Source organism: Siniperca chuatsi, linkage group LG3 (assembly GCF_020085105.1).
Source record: "Siniperca chuatsi isolate FFG_IHB_CAS linkage group LG3, ASM2008510v1, whole genome shotgun sequence".
Lineage (NCBI taxonomy): Eukaryota > Metazoa > Chordata > Actinopteri > Centrarchiformes > Sinipercidae > Siniperca > Siniperca chuatsi.
The window spans coordinates 29,166,365-29,181,770 of NC_058044.1; the positions used below are offsets into that span (position 1 = coordinate 29,166,365).

Sequence of the window (15,406 nt, forward strand, 5' to 3'; positions counted from 1 at the left end):
CAGCACAAGGAAGAGGAGACAGGGGGGGCCTAGGCTCCCCCATCTTATGCAAGCTGGCAACTGAACCATGGCAGCGGGCTCACCCCCTTTTCTGCTCAGCTGTAGGATTATAGTGGAAGGGGTGAGGCGGATTTTGGTGGCTCCTCTTTTGCCACATGCCATGGTTTTCCACCTTTCCTGGACGGAACGTCATGGGAGCTCCCACTTCAGAGAGACCTGCTGTCTCAGGCGAGTGGGACCCTGTTCAACACCTTTCTGGTGGGGTTCAGATTGGTGGCCTGACCCCTGAGAGGGACAGACTTCTCTAGGCTTGCCAGAGCCTGTATTGAGGCACGGGGTGTCTTAAAGAGTTACCCTGTACATGTGAAATATGTAATGGAGTGGAGAGATAGTCTCGAGACAATAGTATGGTTACATTGTAACCTTGGTTTACTGAGTGAAGAGTCTTATCTCTCCAGCTTTTAGGCCACTCTGAGACACGTGTCAATCAAACTATCAGTGATTCCATGCCAGAACAGGTGCCGTGGACAGGCAAGTCGGTGTGTCTTAAAGGGACAGGTTACCCCAAAATCTTACCTGTAGTGCTATTTATCCATCTAGATTGTTTTGGTGTGAGTTGCTAAGTTTTGGAGATATCAACTATAGAGATGTTTGCATTTTTTGAATGTAAAGGGACTATATGCCACTTGGCTCGTGGTGCTCAAAGCACCAAAAAAATACATTTGAAAAACTCAATAGCAATGTCTCTTTCCAGAAATCCTCTTTTCCAGATTTGTTGTGAGTAGTTTCATGCAGGGACTCTTTTCTTTCTACTGTGTTTTGTGCTAATTAGCAAATGCTACTAACATGCTTAGGTTAACTGGCCTCTATTATGTTCTGATCTAGGTTTGCAGTCCAAGTGTAGTCCATGAATGTTACGAGAACTCCTATCTGAACAGCGTGTGTTACAAGATCTCAGATCATCCTCAAGAAATCTCCTCTTTCAAACCTGCTTTCCAAGGTAAAAGACATTTAGAGCATGTAAACGTCTACCATTCTGTGGTTATAACATCTTGTCCTTTCTGCAATAAAATATTATTCTCAATGTTTTAGTCCAGACTGAATATTCTTTACAAATTTTAACTCTTTTAATACTTTTTTCAGACTGCACAAAAAAGACAGTGGACCTTGTCTTTCTATTTGATGGATCAGTGAGTATGACCGAAGCAGAGTTCAACAAAAATAAAGATTTCATAGTGGATATAATGAAAAGCCTTAACGACACGTCAATCAAGGTAACTGCACTACTGCAACGTAAAGCATTCATAAGACTTATTTGTTAAATTATATATACATAATGTATATATACACATATTCATTATGTTACGTATTCATTATGTACATAATGAATACTGTATTATGTTGTCTGCTTTTTTCAGTTTGCAGCAGTTCAGTTCTCCTTAGACTGCAGGAAAGTTTTTGACTTCAGTGACTATCAAGCTGGTAGAGCGCTCAATAAACTTAAGAAAGAAGTCCATATGAGGAGTCTCACCAACACACACAGAGCCCTCAAATTTGTGTTGTAAGTTCAGTTACATTACACAAACAGTTCTCAAACTCTTGAACAACTGAATAACATTAAAATAACAGCTGTTGTTGAGGAAAAACACTCAAGAACTGGCACAGTACAACTGTAAGATTATAAGCATCTTAAAGCATCTCTAAAACATGTTAATTTATTATTATATTATTATTTATAGATGAAGTTTTGTATATTCTGAACATTAAAAATGATACTTTTACATCTGTTTCAGGGAAGAAATCTTAGAAAACTCAGGTGCAGGTGCCTCTCCTGATGCAACTAAAGTTCTGGTACTAATCACAGATGGAGATCCCAGTGATGCAGACAGAGATGATATTATTAAAAGATATAATGACAAAAACATCATTCGCTTTGTCATTGGGGTAAGCTGTGATGTGATATGACATGTCTCATTATTCTTATTCTTATAGTCTTATTTGTCCAATAGATAAATCTCTGTTGATTAATTTATTTATTCAGTTAAAACAATCACATGTGGTATACCTCAGGGATCAGTTCTCAGAACTGATCTGTTCACTTCGGATGATACACAGTCATACTTATGGAAGCGTATTCGGGACTATATTCAAATGATAATGTAAACGTCAATGATGAAATGAAAATGTCATTCCACAATAGCATTATAATTTTCCACATGTGTATGTGTTATTTGAGTAAAAATGAAAATGCAGAAATCCAATTTTCACATACTTGTATGTATGTATCATAGAGCTCCCATAGAAGTATGTGAAACTGAAAATGATCATTGGATTATTGCATTTTCATTAAAAATTTTTCTCAAATAACACATACACGTGTGGAAAATTATAATGCTATTGTGGAATTATTTTACATTTTCATCAAACAAGTTTGCATTATCATTTGAATATAGTCCCGTTTACGCTTCCATACATACTTCTCAGAAAAAAATAATAGTTCAGACGTACATTTAGCAACATGGGAACATTTTAAGTTTGTCTATAAGGGTGATCTCAACCTTAAATTGTGAAACTTTTATTGACTCTAGTTTTGAGTCCGTTATTGTGCAAAATTGTGTTGTTTATCTTGCTGACATCAGACTTGGAGGTATTTCATAATTTCAAGCAGCATTCTGGTTTCAGGTCAGAGATGCTACATTGGATAAATTTACAGCCATTGCTTCAGATCCAACAGACAAATATGCCTTCAAAATTGAGAACTATGACGGACTCACAGGAATACTGGAAAACTTTCAAATAAAGATCTTTAACATGGAAGGTGATGTTCAATTGTTTTTCCCTCTTCGTGCAATAATGTTACAAAAATCCATTTTATCGTCCTGGTGTGCCCCTGCAATTGTAACATGAAACGCTGTCTTTATATTTAGGTACCAAAGTGGCTCGGGCAGAAGAAATGACTAATGAAATGTCTCAGAGTGGATTCAGTGCTGTCTTCTACAAGGTGAGTAAAGTCAAAAAGAACAAATCTGGACACATTCAAAATCTACATCTTTTACCCATAACTATAGTCAATCATCACAGTGCTTGCTAACCATTCGTACAGGTGCAGGTAAACAGTACCCTTAGACAGAAAAGTATTTGATCATGTTCATAAAAAGTATGCATGCAGTTAACAACAGTTTCATAAAATATTAATTAAGTCAGGTTATGTGGTAGACGACACCCTTGTTGGACTTGTCATACTTATCTGCCATGGCATGATTGAAGAACTTACCTCAGCAATATCTTCAGGTCTTAAATGGGTTAAAAACTTTGCGCCCTGACAAACTGCTCAACTGAAACAATCTGTTCACACTGGAGAATTATCTCACTTCTCTGATACACTTGCTGTTCCTCAAGCATTTGTTTTTTTAATAACCCATTTTTTAAACAGCCAGACCCACAAACTGGGTAAAGAGTGATGGGGCTGCCACACAGTCAGGCGCCCCAAGCAGTTAAGGGTTCTGTGCCTTGCTCAAGGGCACCTCAGCAGCACCCAGGGTGGTGAACTGGCACCTTTCCAGCTACCAGTCCACCCTCCGTACTTACTGGTCCATGCTGGACTTGATCCAGCCACCCTCTGGTTCCCAAGCGAAGTCCCCATGGACTGAGAAGGTATAGAATGGCCTGAGAGTGGCGCAAGTTACCTAAATCAAAAGGACTGTTTGCTAATTTATCATAGTAATTTAACTGCGATACTGAAACAAACAAAAGAATCCCATGCAGCCCAAAAAGCATTTTCCCAGAAGACCGCCATTATAAACCCATTTACATGTTAACAGTTAAAATGTACAGTTAGCATGTACACATATATCAGAGGAAAGGAAAATTCAACATCTCTTCTTGTCTGGACTATTTCTCCTAGACATAACTGAGCTCAATTTAACATCAATATGAGATTTTCACCATTGTCTCATACTTCTTAAATTCACCTCCTGAGAAATAGCCTTCCTCTTCTCTCAGTCCAATCCTAATTTAAGATATTAAAATGCACTTTTTTTCTCTCTCACTGCACTGATCTTGTCTGAAATAATCAGCTCTTGAGATAACAGTAAGATCCAAAAGAAAACTCAACTGGCTTATAAATGAGCCTGCACAATATCAGAAATTTGTCTAAATGATCAAATTCAAGTCTCAACTCAACTACAAGCACAGCAAAAGATATCCTGCTTTTCTTGTGTTTCTGTTTTCTCAAATAACAGGATAGGATCATTTGTCTTGGATTGATTTATTCTTTTGCTCCTTATTTCTCCAAAAGGGTTTTAGGAGAAACAGGTCAGAATTCAGTAAGCTCTAAATAAGACTGTTGTGAGCAGAAAAAATTTCCTTTGGGATATGCGCAGTCTGCTCAAAGACTAAACTGCAGATTATATGATTTTTTGTTGTTATTATAGGACTATTTATTTGTCTAACATACATGTTATATGTAAACTATTTTATGTTTCGAGTGTTACACATTGCTCTTGTTCATAAAAAGAGATGTGTAACTAAAACATGTCTTATTTCACTTTGTTGACAGTGAACTTTACTATAAATGGACACCTCAACACCTCAATGCATCATCAGGGTTCCCACGCATCCTGGAAAACCTGGAAATTGATTAAAATGACCAGTATATATACTGGAAATAATCTGTTATCCAGGAAATTTTTAATTGTATATTATCCCGTCACTCAGATCGCCTCTGTAGCCTATAGCATATTTTATTTGAAACTGGACTCTTGGTAAAATAAGCTGTAATATGAAGTATGACACTTCAAAGTGACTTTACTAGACGCCAAGCAGAAACTTTGTGAAACTATGTGAAACTTTGCCATGGCAATAGAAAATGTAGTAGAAAATATATGATAGTATAATGGTTAATTTAGATGATATATTTCTAATTACAGAAGTAAGTGAGGCAGGGCAGAATGTCAAGGAGGTGTATGTTTAAAGATAAATAGAAGGACAATCCTGAGTTCAGGGACTGGATAGGACATTTGGCAGGTCATGTACACCGGGCATACTGCAAGACATGCAAGAAAACATTTGATGTAGGCAACATGGGCATGTCTGCTGTTAAAAGTTCACAAGGTCACGTCAAGTCAAGTCAGTGGGCCACGAATGACTGATTTCATCAATCAACCTCCCACCCCAAATTCTGAAGCTGGCAGGCAGGCAACAGTGGCAGAGACAGAGTCAAGGGAGCAGAGAGGTTCAACCGTCAACTTCTGAGAGTGTGACTCCACCCCATGTTGCACCCAACTTGGAACTAATTTCTTAAGTGAAGCTGTTTTAGTTACAGAGATCTGCTTGGTGCTAAAAATGACCCTTTCCCATTTTTAGCCCAGATTTGGCTACATTGTTTCCTGACAGTGAGATTGCCAAAAAAATTCATGTGTCCAACAAAAGCAGCGTATCTGACTGAACCTAGTGAAAGACATCAGACAGTCACACTGCTACATCATCTCATTTGATGAATGTCTCAATAAAGTTACTCAGACCAGGCAGATTGATGTAGTTGTTCGTTACTGGAGTGAGAGAGAAAAGAAGGTGGTCGTGGATTACCTGGACTCCCAGTTTATGGGACACACCCAAGCACAGAAGCTTGTTGAGAGAATGAAGAATTCTCTACCTCTACTTGATCCAAACAAGCTCCTACATACAGTATATCCATGGATGGCCCAAGTGTAAACTGGACGTTTTTGAGATTATTTGAGGAGGACAGGAGCAAGGAGGACCAAAATGCATACCATTTCTTAAAGCCTTTCAAACCGATGCCCCTATGGTGCCTTTTTTGGCAAAAGAGCTTTAAGCCATTCTGAGGAGCTTGCTTTCATGCTTCATGACTCTAAAAGAGTTTGACATGGGCTTTGCCACCAAACAAGCTCTGGACAAAGGCTCTGGGAAAAGGTCTGCTGCATGAAGCTTACCAGTCAAATTTTAACTCTTGAGTTGTGCTGTTTTTTGTTGTTGTTGTGTCAGTGGTTATTTATTTGACAAAAGTAAATTTAACTAAAATTGAGATTTTATTCATCTACATTAACACAGCTATAGGCTACTAGGGGTGCATGTAACAACCATTTACAATACCACCTGTTAAACAATGCTTTGACAATAATACACACCTTCAAGTGAACATTATGGTGTGATTTACTACTTTATTACATTTTGAAATTGTTACAGAAGTAGAACAGTGAGTTTTTGTCCAGGTTTGAAGTTCATATGAGTGACCTAGTGTATAAGCCCTTGTTTGGAGAGAGTATTGTAACAGCTTTGTAAGTAAAAAACAACAACATACCAGTGCTGATCACGTCTAACAAAAAGAGGAGGCCAGACGACCTTATTGTACAGTTAGCAGTATTGGTGTAGCTGTCACCTGTAATGAACCCGAGACACTTCATCATAAACCCTGCATCATTAAAAAAGGAGGAATAAAATTGGGGTTAAATGTGTCAATACTAGGATTACAGATAAAATATATGAGCGTTTGTGAGCAAGTGCTGTCCTGTATTGTCAAGAAAAACTCCTGGACAATGTCCTGGAAAATGATTTCTTTGGGAACCTTGATGGCAATTGGATGTCAACATGCTAATGTAATATTTAGCACTTTAGCATGGGGACAACATGGTCTCTGCTTGATCTTCTTGATTTTTGCAAGTCTGTTCAATGATATCCTCTCTGCTGCCTCACTGGACCAATCAGCCACGATCAAAGTAGTCTGACTGCAGCAAGTCAGACTAGTCAGTTGATCTGTTGACCTCCTAACTACTGTTGGTAGCTCCACTCCTTTCTGTGCTCTGACCAGACCTGCACATTTCTGTCAACAGGATACCTTGATCCTGGGTTCAGTGGGATCAAACAGCTGGCGTGGTTCTTTCCAAGACCTTCATGAACAAAACAAACACAAAAAAGATCCACACATGCAGATGGACTCCTACATGGGTATTGTACATAAAGTTATTTCTTTCTTTTCTGATTATGTGCTTCTTTATTAAACTTTTTTTATTTTGCTTGAGATATTGGTATATTATTTTATTTTATTCTAGGTGATGCTTGACAAGTCAAGTCAAGTCAATTTTATTTATATAGCCCAATATCACAAATCACAAATTTACCTAGGGGGGCTAATAGGTGAGACTAAACAGCCACTTCACAAAAGACTTTATCAGCACAGACGACACGCTAACTCAGGATTGCATCTAAAAGCTACAAACCACACATTTGAAGACAGCAAGGTGAAGATTCTAAGTAGAGAGAAGAGTTGGTTTGAACGGGGTGTCAAGGAAGCCATTTTTGTGAAAAAAGAAAACCCCTCTTTGAACAGAAATGGTGGTCTGAGATTCAATCTGCCCAAAGTTTACCACAGTGTATTGGCACCTTGGTCACGCCAATCATATGCTAATCAGGTACTTAGCAGTGATGAGGGAGGTGCAGCCAGAAAACAATAGGCCTGATTACTGATTACTGGGCCATCATGGAAACAATTAGGTCAGTTTCAGGTGAAACTAGCTAATCAACAGATACTCACGTAGACTCCTTCCTGAGGGCAGGGCTTATGTAACACAGAGTAGCTTAAATTTCTGAGTTCCCGTTCCATTTTTTCACAATTGAGAATGACATCCGGATGGGAGCCGAAACGTCTTGATTCTGAAAACAGTGTCCAGATGACTACGACTGAAACCTTTTCTACAATATATGTCATGAACACACCAACATAATAAAATTACAGTATTGACAATCATGATGACAAAATCATATATTGTAAACATATATGAAGAATTGATCAAGGAGGTCATCAAGCAACTTCAGGTGTTGCCAAACAGACCTGAGCCACACAACCTCTTTCCACCAAAACAAATATAAAAAACATATGCCTCAGTAAATCACCTCTTTCAATTTCCAACCTAAAGCACGGGATTAAGATTTCTATTGTAAATGTAGTAAATAGATGGGATCATAAACTGAGTCTACATACAACCCCTTCATAATAAGACAATAGCATTAGGTTTCTTAAAACTGAACATGATTTTAGAAACTGAAAACTTCCTTCACTGCATTTTAACTCTTATATACATATATATTATATACTATTTGATGTGAGTGAACATTTCAATTGTAATATGTGACTGACACTGTTGCAGGATACTCCATTTCTGTTGGAGAGAAGAATAAAGCTCCTCTGTATTTCACGGGTGCACCAAGATTTGAGCATGTGGGACAGGTCATACTTTTCACACAAGATTCTAAGAACTGGACCGCAGCCCAAAGAATAAATGGGGATCAGGTTGGTAACAGTCTTGAGAAAGTTTGATCTGCTTTATCATACATATTCTGAAAAGAATTATTTCTTGTACTTGAATGACTGAGATGGTTTGAAACGCAAAAAGTAGTATACACCATTTTGGCTCCATTATGGGAAATTAATAGTTCTATTTCATTTATCTGTCTAGCGCACACGCAGGTTGAGTATTTAATATCAACAAAGTCACATGTGACCTGGGATGACGTAGGGTGTAGCGTATATAAGCCCACGTCATCATGAAAAATGTCCCTTGTATCTTCTCACAGGTAATCTGCAAATGCAGGTTGAACTGAAGGAAGATGATAGCCAACTTACTTTTTGCTAGAAGCCCTGCAACCGCATGGTTGGAGCTACGGTTTCGTCCTCCAAGGGCTGCAATTAGAAAATCACGGTTACACTTCTAACTCCTAGCTATTAGTGTTTTCACAGCACCTAATGTTACAGATAGGCTAAAGCAGGTATCTGGCCAGCTCTGAAGCTAGGCTGGCGAGGTAAGTGCTCTCCCTTTGTTAGAGTTAAAGAGTTAAGTTGCTTTTATAAGAACAGCCTGTTTTCGGGTCTCCTTTAAAACCTTTTGTGTTTGCGCTGGCAGTGATCAGCAAGCTTGCATTGGAGTAGTCAATGCCATTTTCTCGATAGTGGAAGACATACTTCTTAGTTGTAGTTAATTTATTGCTCCCTGACGCTTGATGAAGCGTTTAAGTTACCTCCTTAGTTTTGATAAAAGAGCGACGGCTCCCCAGTAAGTGGCTTCACTTGTGGGTAAAACTTCCTTTGTTGTGATTGCTGTAGAGGTGCTTCGTTGCCTTTACGGTAAAGAGGCAAATTATTCGCTCCCCATTTTTGAGTTAGCAGTACTAGTTCACTAATGTCTTGTTATTAAGAGAGGGAGTGGTTTTCACCCTGATCTCTGTTACTAACGAGTGCTTCCACTCCCAAGTAACCTATTTGTAAATTAAATTAACAAACGTGAAAGTAAGTAAAGCCCCACCATGTTATTGACACGTTTGTCACTCCTGCATGGCTCTACTGCTAGCTACCGATGGCCATGATGAATGCCACACATGCCTCAGTGTTACACACCTGGTGGAGGGGCTGTCTGACAGTCAATGCATAAATTGCAGTTTCATGCAGCTGGAACTGAAGCTAGCCCGACTAGCTGAGGTGGAAGGACTGCAGCTTGAAGGCCAGCTGGCTCCATCTGGTGTAGCTTCTAGTGCGCGGAGTAGGCATAGTCGCTCCCCACTGGAAGGTGCCCCTCCTAGGAAAAAGGCCAAGAAAGTAGATTGTTTGGCAGCTAAAGTCGACACACTAGCCTCAGAGTTTGCTGACATTAAAGATCTGCTCCTTAACCTTCAGCCAGGCAGGGGGGCTCCAACCCAGCCCGCTACCCCACCAGGATGGAATGAGGATGCCCTGTCTACGAGGGCTTCTTGTAGCCAGTTGTGCAAGCACAGACCTGGACAGGGAGAAGTAAAGGATTCCACCCAAGCAGGTCGTCTGGCCTCCTGTTTTTGTTAGACGCTGACACCTGTTCCCAGCAAACGGAAAGCGGGTCCGGGCCAGGCTTGGAGGCTGCTCAAGCCACTGTTAAGCCAGTGGTCCGTATGGCGCTGGCACGCTTAGGCTTGGACGAGGCACCAACGGCAGGCACTCCAGCTAGTGCATTCTTTAGGTGGGTCCAGCTAGTGCATTCTTTAGGTGGGTCCCGCTGCAGGCTGCTTTTTCTGTGCCACCCTCCCAGCCATACATTGAAGAGCTCCACAAGTGCTGGCTAGACCCCAAATCTCGTTCTCACCACACAACTGACGGCAGAACCTTAGCTTCCATGCAGAATGTCAGCATTTACGGACTGGGACAGATGCTGGAAGCATACATGGGTGTACAGCGAACAGGAGAGGGCTGAGCACACAGCCCTGGGGGCTCCAGTGTTGAGCACTAGAGTGGAGGAGGTGTGACCACCAATCTGAACTGTCTGGGGTCAGTTTGTAAGGAAGTTCAATATCCAATTACAGAGTGTGGTACTCAAGCCCAGAGTGCCCAAGTTTTCCAATCAGTTTCATGGGGGAGATTGTGTTGAATGCTGAGCTGAAATCAACAAACAACATAAAATATGTTTAGCTCATCTGGTAACATGGTCTCACACACTCCTGCTTTTGTAGCCTATGATGTTTTTGATCGCCTGTCACATATCTTTGGTTGAGGTCTCTCTTCAGTCTCTCCTGATGTCTCAGCTTTGCTTTGCTCCTCAAACAGCTTTTTTGGCTCTGAGTAGAGCCCTCACCTCTCCATTCATCCAGGCTTTCTGGTTGGGGAATGATTTTATTGTCTTTGTCATCATCAACACATTTGCTGATGTATGATGTCCCTGATGATGTATATTCCTCAAGATTGATGTGGTTCTCCTGGGTGGCGGCATCTCTGAACATGAGCCAGTCTGCATTCAAAACAGTCCTGAGCTGCTGTAGCTTCATCTGTCCACACTTACTACAACAGTTTTTACTGATGGTTTGACCCTTTTTATCAGCTGGGTGTAAGTAGGCAGGAGAAGCAGGGAAATATGGTCTGATTAACCAAAATGGGGGCAAGGGAGAGCTTTGTAGCTGCCAGAAATGTTTGTGTACACAAGGTCCAGTGTATTTGTTCCCCTGGTGGGGATGTGGACATGCTGGTGGATTTTAGGTAAAATAGTTCTGAGGTCTGTTTGATTAAAATCACCAGCTACAATAAAAATACCATCCGGTTGTTTTGTCATGTGACTGCTGAGGACCTCATACAGTTCCTGAAGTGCTTTTTTTAAAATTTGCATCTGGAGGAATGTAAACAGCAGCAATAAAAACACTGGTGAATTCTCTGGGCAGATAATATGGTTGACATCTTAACAATAAAAATTCCACATCTGGGGAACAATGTCCATCCAGTTTAACTGCGTTTGAGCACCAAGCATCATTGATGTAAACACAGAGATCGCCTCTTCTCGTTTTACTGGAGTCTTGTGTTCTGTCAGCACGCATCAAGATCCGCCCGTCGAGTGCGATAGCTTCATCTGGGATGTTGTGATGCAGCCAGGTCTCAGTAAAGATGAGCAGTCTCTGATATCCCATTGTTGAGTTAGCCTGAGTCTTGTCTCATCCATTTTATTTTCCTGCGACCATACATTAGACAGGAGTAGACTGGGTAGTGGAATAACTTTAGGTCCGACCTGGGTTAGCTTAACCCTTATCTCTTTCCTCTCTTCCTGTTTTGGTCACACCACTTGTGGTGACATTTGGCCCGGCTGATCTGGTTGTCAGGACGGGAGATGCCGTGAGCAGTGATCATCTCAAGGTCCACTGCACTTACTTTTCCAATGTTGATGAGTGTATTACTGTCACAAGTAATATGTGCTTTAGTAAGAGAGTAAAAGAAAATAACAAAACAAAATTTGCAAAGTTTGAGGGAGAGGGCCCCAAACAAATGTCTCTAGGCTGGAAGTCGAACCGTAGACATTGCGATTATGTGGTCTACTGAGTTTTCTTCAATTTTATGCCAAGCAGCTCTAGAGCCTGGATTCAGCCATGTTTGCCATGGGAAGAGGAAAAAGAACCTGGAATACCACTCAGAATTTGTCAGATTAATCCCTGAAATTTGAAACTGTTGGGATATTATCTGAGGTGTGACCACTCAATTCATGTAGGGGTAGTAATGCTGACTTACACCAGGTAATATTATATGCTGAAATACTTCAAAACCTGTCAAATAGTCTTAACAAAGGGGGAATTCAACTTGGCAGATTACAAAAAAAAATTAAAATATCATCCGCATAAAACAATAATAAAATGGGATGTGTCGTTGATGTTGACTGGTTCATGATCCTGTATGCGGCTTCCTTTATTGTGGCTCCAGCGATAAAAGAAATAGTAAGGGGGACAGAGGACAACCCTGACTGAAGACAGGAAATCTTGCTGAGAACATACTGCTTGTCAAGACCAATGCAGTGGGATTAGCACAGAGCACTTTTATCTTGGATATAAAATACTATACATGGGGGTTTTTCGTCATGGTTAAGTTAGTGTATCTTTTTTTCAATTTAAATTATGTAAATCCTCATTTGTAACCCACACAATTTCAGACTGGTTCCTACTTTGGTGCCGAGCTGTGCTCAGTAGATGTCAACTCAGATGGCAACACTGACTTCCTGCTGGTAGGAGCTCCACTGTTTTACCAGCCTCAGGAGAAGAGAAAAGGACAGATCTACGTCTTTACACTGACTGATGAGGTGGGCTGTGATAAAGGCTCAGATTCAGTGTGACACACTAAGCTCTCGTGAAGCTAGTGAGAGAAAATGAATGCATTTATTTTCTTAATCAATTAACTTGATTAACCTATGTTCTTATTTCCCACAGATGCAACTGAAAAGTGAACTGAATGTGACTGCACCATCTATGGGGAGATTTGGCACCACCATATCCAGTCTTGCAGATCTGAATGGAGATGGACTCCGAGACGTCGCTGTTGGAGCCCCCTTTGAGGATGATAACAGGGGGGCTGTGTACATCTACCTTGGTGACAGAGACAGAGGGATATGCAGCTATTTCAGCCAGGTGAGACAGAGAAAAAAAAAACCCTGACACACTATCAAATTTTTCAGAGAAATAAAGATTGCTATCCTTCTAGATGAGAAAACAGCTGCAGATTTCCTGACTGTTCACCATGCAGCAGGCGAGTGAAAAGGATACATTTCCACATCAATCAGTAGAGCATCAACATCATCAGGCTTAGACATATGTCCTTATTTGCCAATTTGTCAAATGGCTATAGACTAAACCTTGGAAGCCATCCTGTTGATATGACTGAGGTGAGGATATGACTATCATCAGGAGTGATAATCTGTAAAAACCTCTAGAGGAAACCTGCACAAAAACTAAAAATATTAAATACTAGCACTTAATATTGGCTATTGTTCAGCTTTTAATAATGCTTAAAACATGCACCATTTGCCTCCACCTCATCTCTAATAAGTACCTTCTAATATGTGTGCAAATCATGCACTGTTTCAGTTGTCTTAACTTCTGTTATTCCAGAGAATCATGGGACAGAAAATAAAACCTGAGCTGAGATTCTTTGGACAGGCCATTGATGGGGACATCGACCTCGGAGAGGACGGACTCCCAGATATTGTGGTCGGATCACAGGGCATGGCTGTTGTCTTGAGGTATGAATATTTATATGAATGTAGGTAAGTAGTGTATGTACAAAACAAACTGAAAATGGCGTCCATCTCAAACTAATTCATCCATGGATTTGCCAGAACACAGTGAGTAAAGTGAAATCATGGGCTGATGTTGTGAGGCTTGTTTCCCCTTTATTCAATTTATGCATTAGTATACCGTCACCCTGTGTCTTAATAATCAATTCCTAATCAATTTAATCAATGTCTTTCAGGTCCAGGCCAGTCTTTAATGTCTTGGCTCATCTGTCTTTTCAACCTGAGAACATAAGCACTGATAAAATTGTCTGCCCGGGCACAGATGAAAATTTACCATTGGTTACCTTAACAGCCTGCTTTGAAATGGTAGAAACAACAAAGAGCAAAGAAGGTAGGGACCTGACCCAATAAGGGACTGTACGAATATTATGTGGGAGTGGTTAGGGGTGAGAAAAGGGGGCTCTCTGGAACAAGAGTCTCCAACACTCCTGGCCATGTTGGTTTCATTATGAAGGACAGTCAGACATCTGGTCTCATTCAGTTTGTATAATGCTATATCAGCATCATCTGATCTAATTCACATTTATTTTTATTATTTGTAATCTGGAGGTGTGGCAAAAATATTGGAGGGCTCAAATTCATCAATAGCCACAAAGCTGTTCACTCATTTGGTTGCTGTAATAACCATTTATTTGGCAGCTCTTTATAAAAAAATACAGAGTGGTTGGAATAATCACCAATTTTGTTATGTTTGCTATTATGTTGTGATATTTGGGGGGTTCTAAGATAAGGGGAGGGGCAAAAAATATTAATTAGTAATTAACACCCCCTGAAAATCTTTTTTCTGCTGACCTCCAGTGGTTTAATTTCTCACCTTGCTGCAGTGATGTACAGGTGTACTCCAGTAATCCATGACATCACAAAGTACACTTGGTACAGGTGGAACAGGTTTTAAACCTCCAACAAGAGGGCAGCAAAACACTGCTTTTCAGCCTGGTGTTAAGTTACTCTTTATAATGCTGGGCAGGGCCTTGGTTTTTTTTTTTTATAAAATGAAATATAAGATTCAGCTGCCCCTCCCCACCCCAATCATTTTCATAAAGTCCCAAATCTGATTCCTTAACAGTTGATGTTGCTGCTCATCTCATCAGTTTGTGTCTCTGGCTAATTGGATGCCTTTGCAGGGGCAATGAACTCAGGACTAAACATCTCGTACACGCTCGACGTGGATCCGATGAGACAAACACATCGAGCTTTCTTCAGTCCAACTGATAAGACAGCTAGGAATCTTACTTCTACCTTAGAGCTGAGGGATAAAGACACCTGCTTCAACTGCTCCATCTACATGCCAGTATGGAGATCAGAGGAATATATTCACCTACTTGTCTGTCTGTCTGTCTATCCATCTATCCATCCATCCATCCACCTACACACTTCAATCCACAATCCACACTCCACCAATTTAAGGTTAAAGCCATTTGACTATCCTGCCTAGGATCTATGGTTAAAGCTCCCCATCTGCTTTCCCTCCCCACACAATTGAAATTCTCCTAAAATATACACGTATAGCAAATAGTTTAAAAGGTGTGCTTCACTTCAAAATGAGAGCATGCATAAACTCAAATTTGAATTTGGATCTCTTCTAAGTCGTCAAGTTAATATTTGGGTCAAAAATAATAAACTGCTGATGATTTCCATTCAAACTTAAATGCTTGTTAAAAAAGTATGGACATCTGCTGGAACTGATGTGTATTTCCTTTTCTGTCACATTATTAGAAATTTAAAACTACATTGTTACCTACAAATCAGCAAAATACTGATAGTATTAATAATCCTAACAAGTTTATTCATTTTGCAGTAATTTTGCCTAATGTTTCTTCAAGAATATGCAGATG

General features: G+C 40.2%; 1 protein-coding gene across 4 annotated transcripts in view; it reads left to right on the plus strand.

The window, feature by feature from the left end:
• LOC122872830 (integrin alpha-L-like) overlaps nucleotides 1-15,406 on the plus strand; it is a 31,059-nt gene that overhangs the window by 14,931 nt on the left and 722 nt on the right. For 2 of the 4 annotated variants that reach the window (XM_044188828.1, XM_044188827.1), the window contains 13 exons: nucleotides 886-1,000; nucleotides 1,144-1,274; nucleotides 1,419-1,561; nucleotides 1,794-1,944; nucleotides 2,683-2,818; nucleotides 2,928-3,001; nucleotides 6,849-6,963; nucleotides 8,163-8,305; nucleotides 12,435-12,581; nucleotides 12,709-12,906; nucleotides 13,387-13,517; nucleotides 13,748-13,902; nucleotides 14,696-14,862. In XM_044188828.1, coding sequence (XP_044044763.1) covers nucleotides 886-1,000; nucleotides 1,144-1,274; nucleotides 1,419-1,561; nucleotides 1,794-1,944; nucleotides 2,683-2,818; nucleotides 2,928-3,001; nucleotides 6,849-6,963; nucleotides 8,163-8,305; nucleotides 12,435-12,581; nucleotides 12,709-12,906; nucleotides 13,387-13,517; nucleotides 13,748-13,902; nucleotides 14,696-14,862 — 1,806 coding nt within the window. Of the gene's footprint in view, nucleotides 1-885; nucleotides 1,001-1,143; nucleotides 1,275-1,418; nucleotides 1,562-1,793; nucleotides 1,945-2,682; nucleotides 2,819-2,927; nucleotides 3,002-6,848; nucleotides 6,964-8,162; nucleotides 8,306-12,434; nucleotides 12,582-12,708; nucleotides 12,907-12,979; nucleotides 13,161-13,386; nucleotides 13,518-13,747; nucleotides 13,903-14,695; nucleotides 14,863-15,406 lie in introns of those variants that run through there. The other 2 variants (XR_006377313.1, XR_006377314.1) reach the window with 2 other exon arrangements.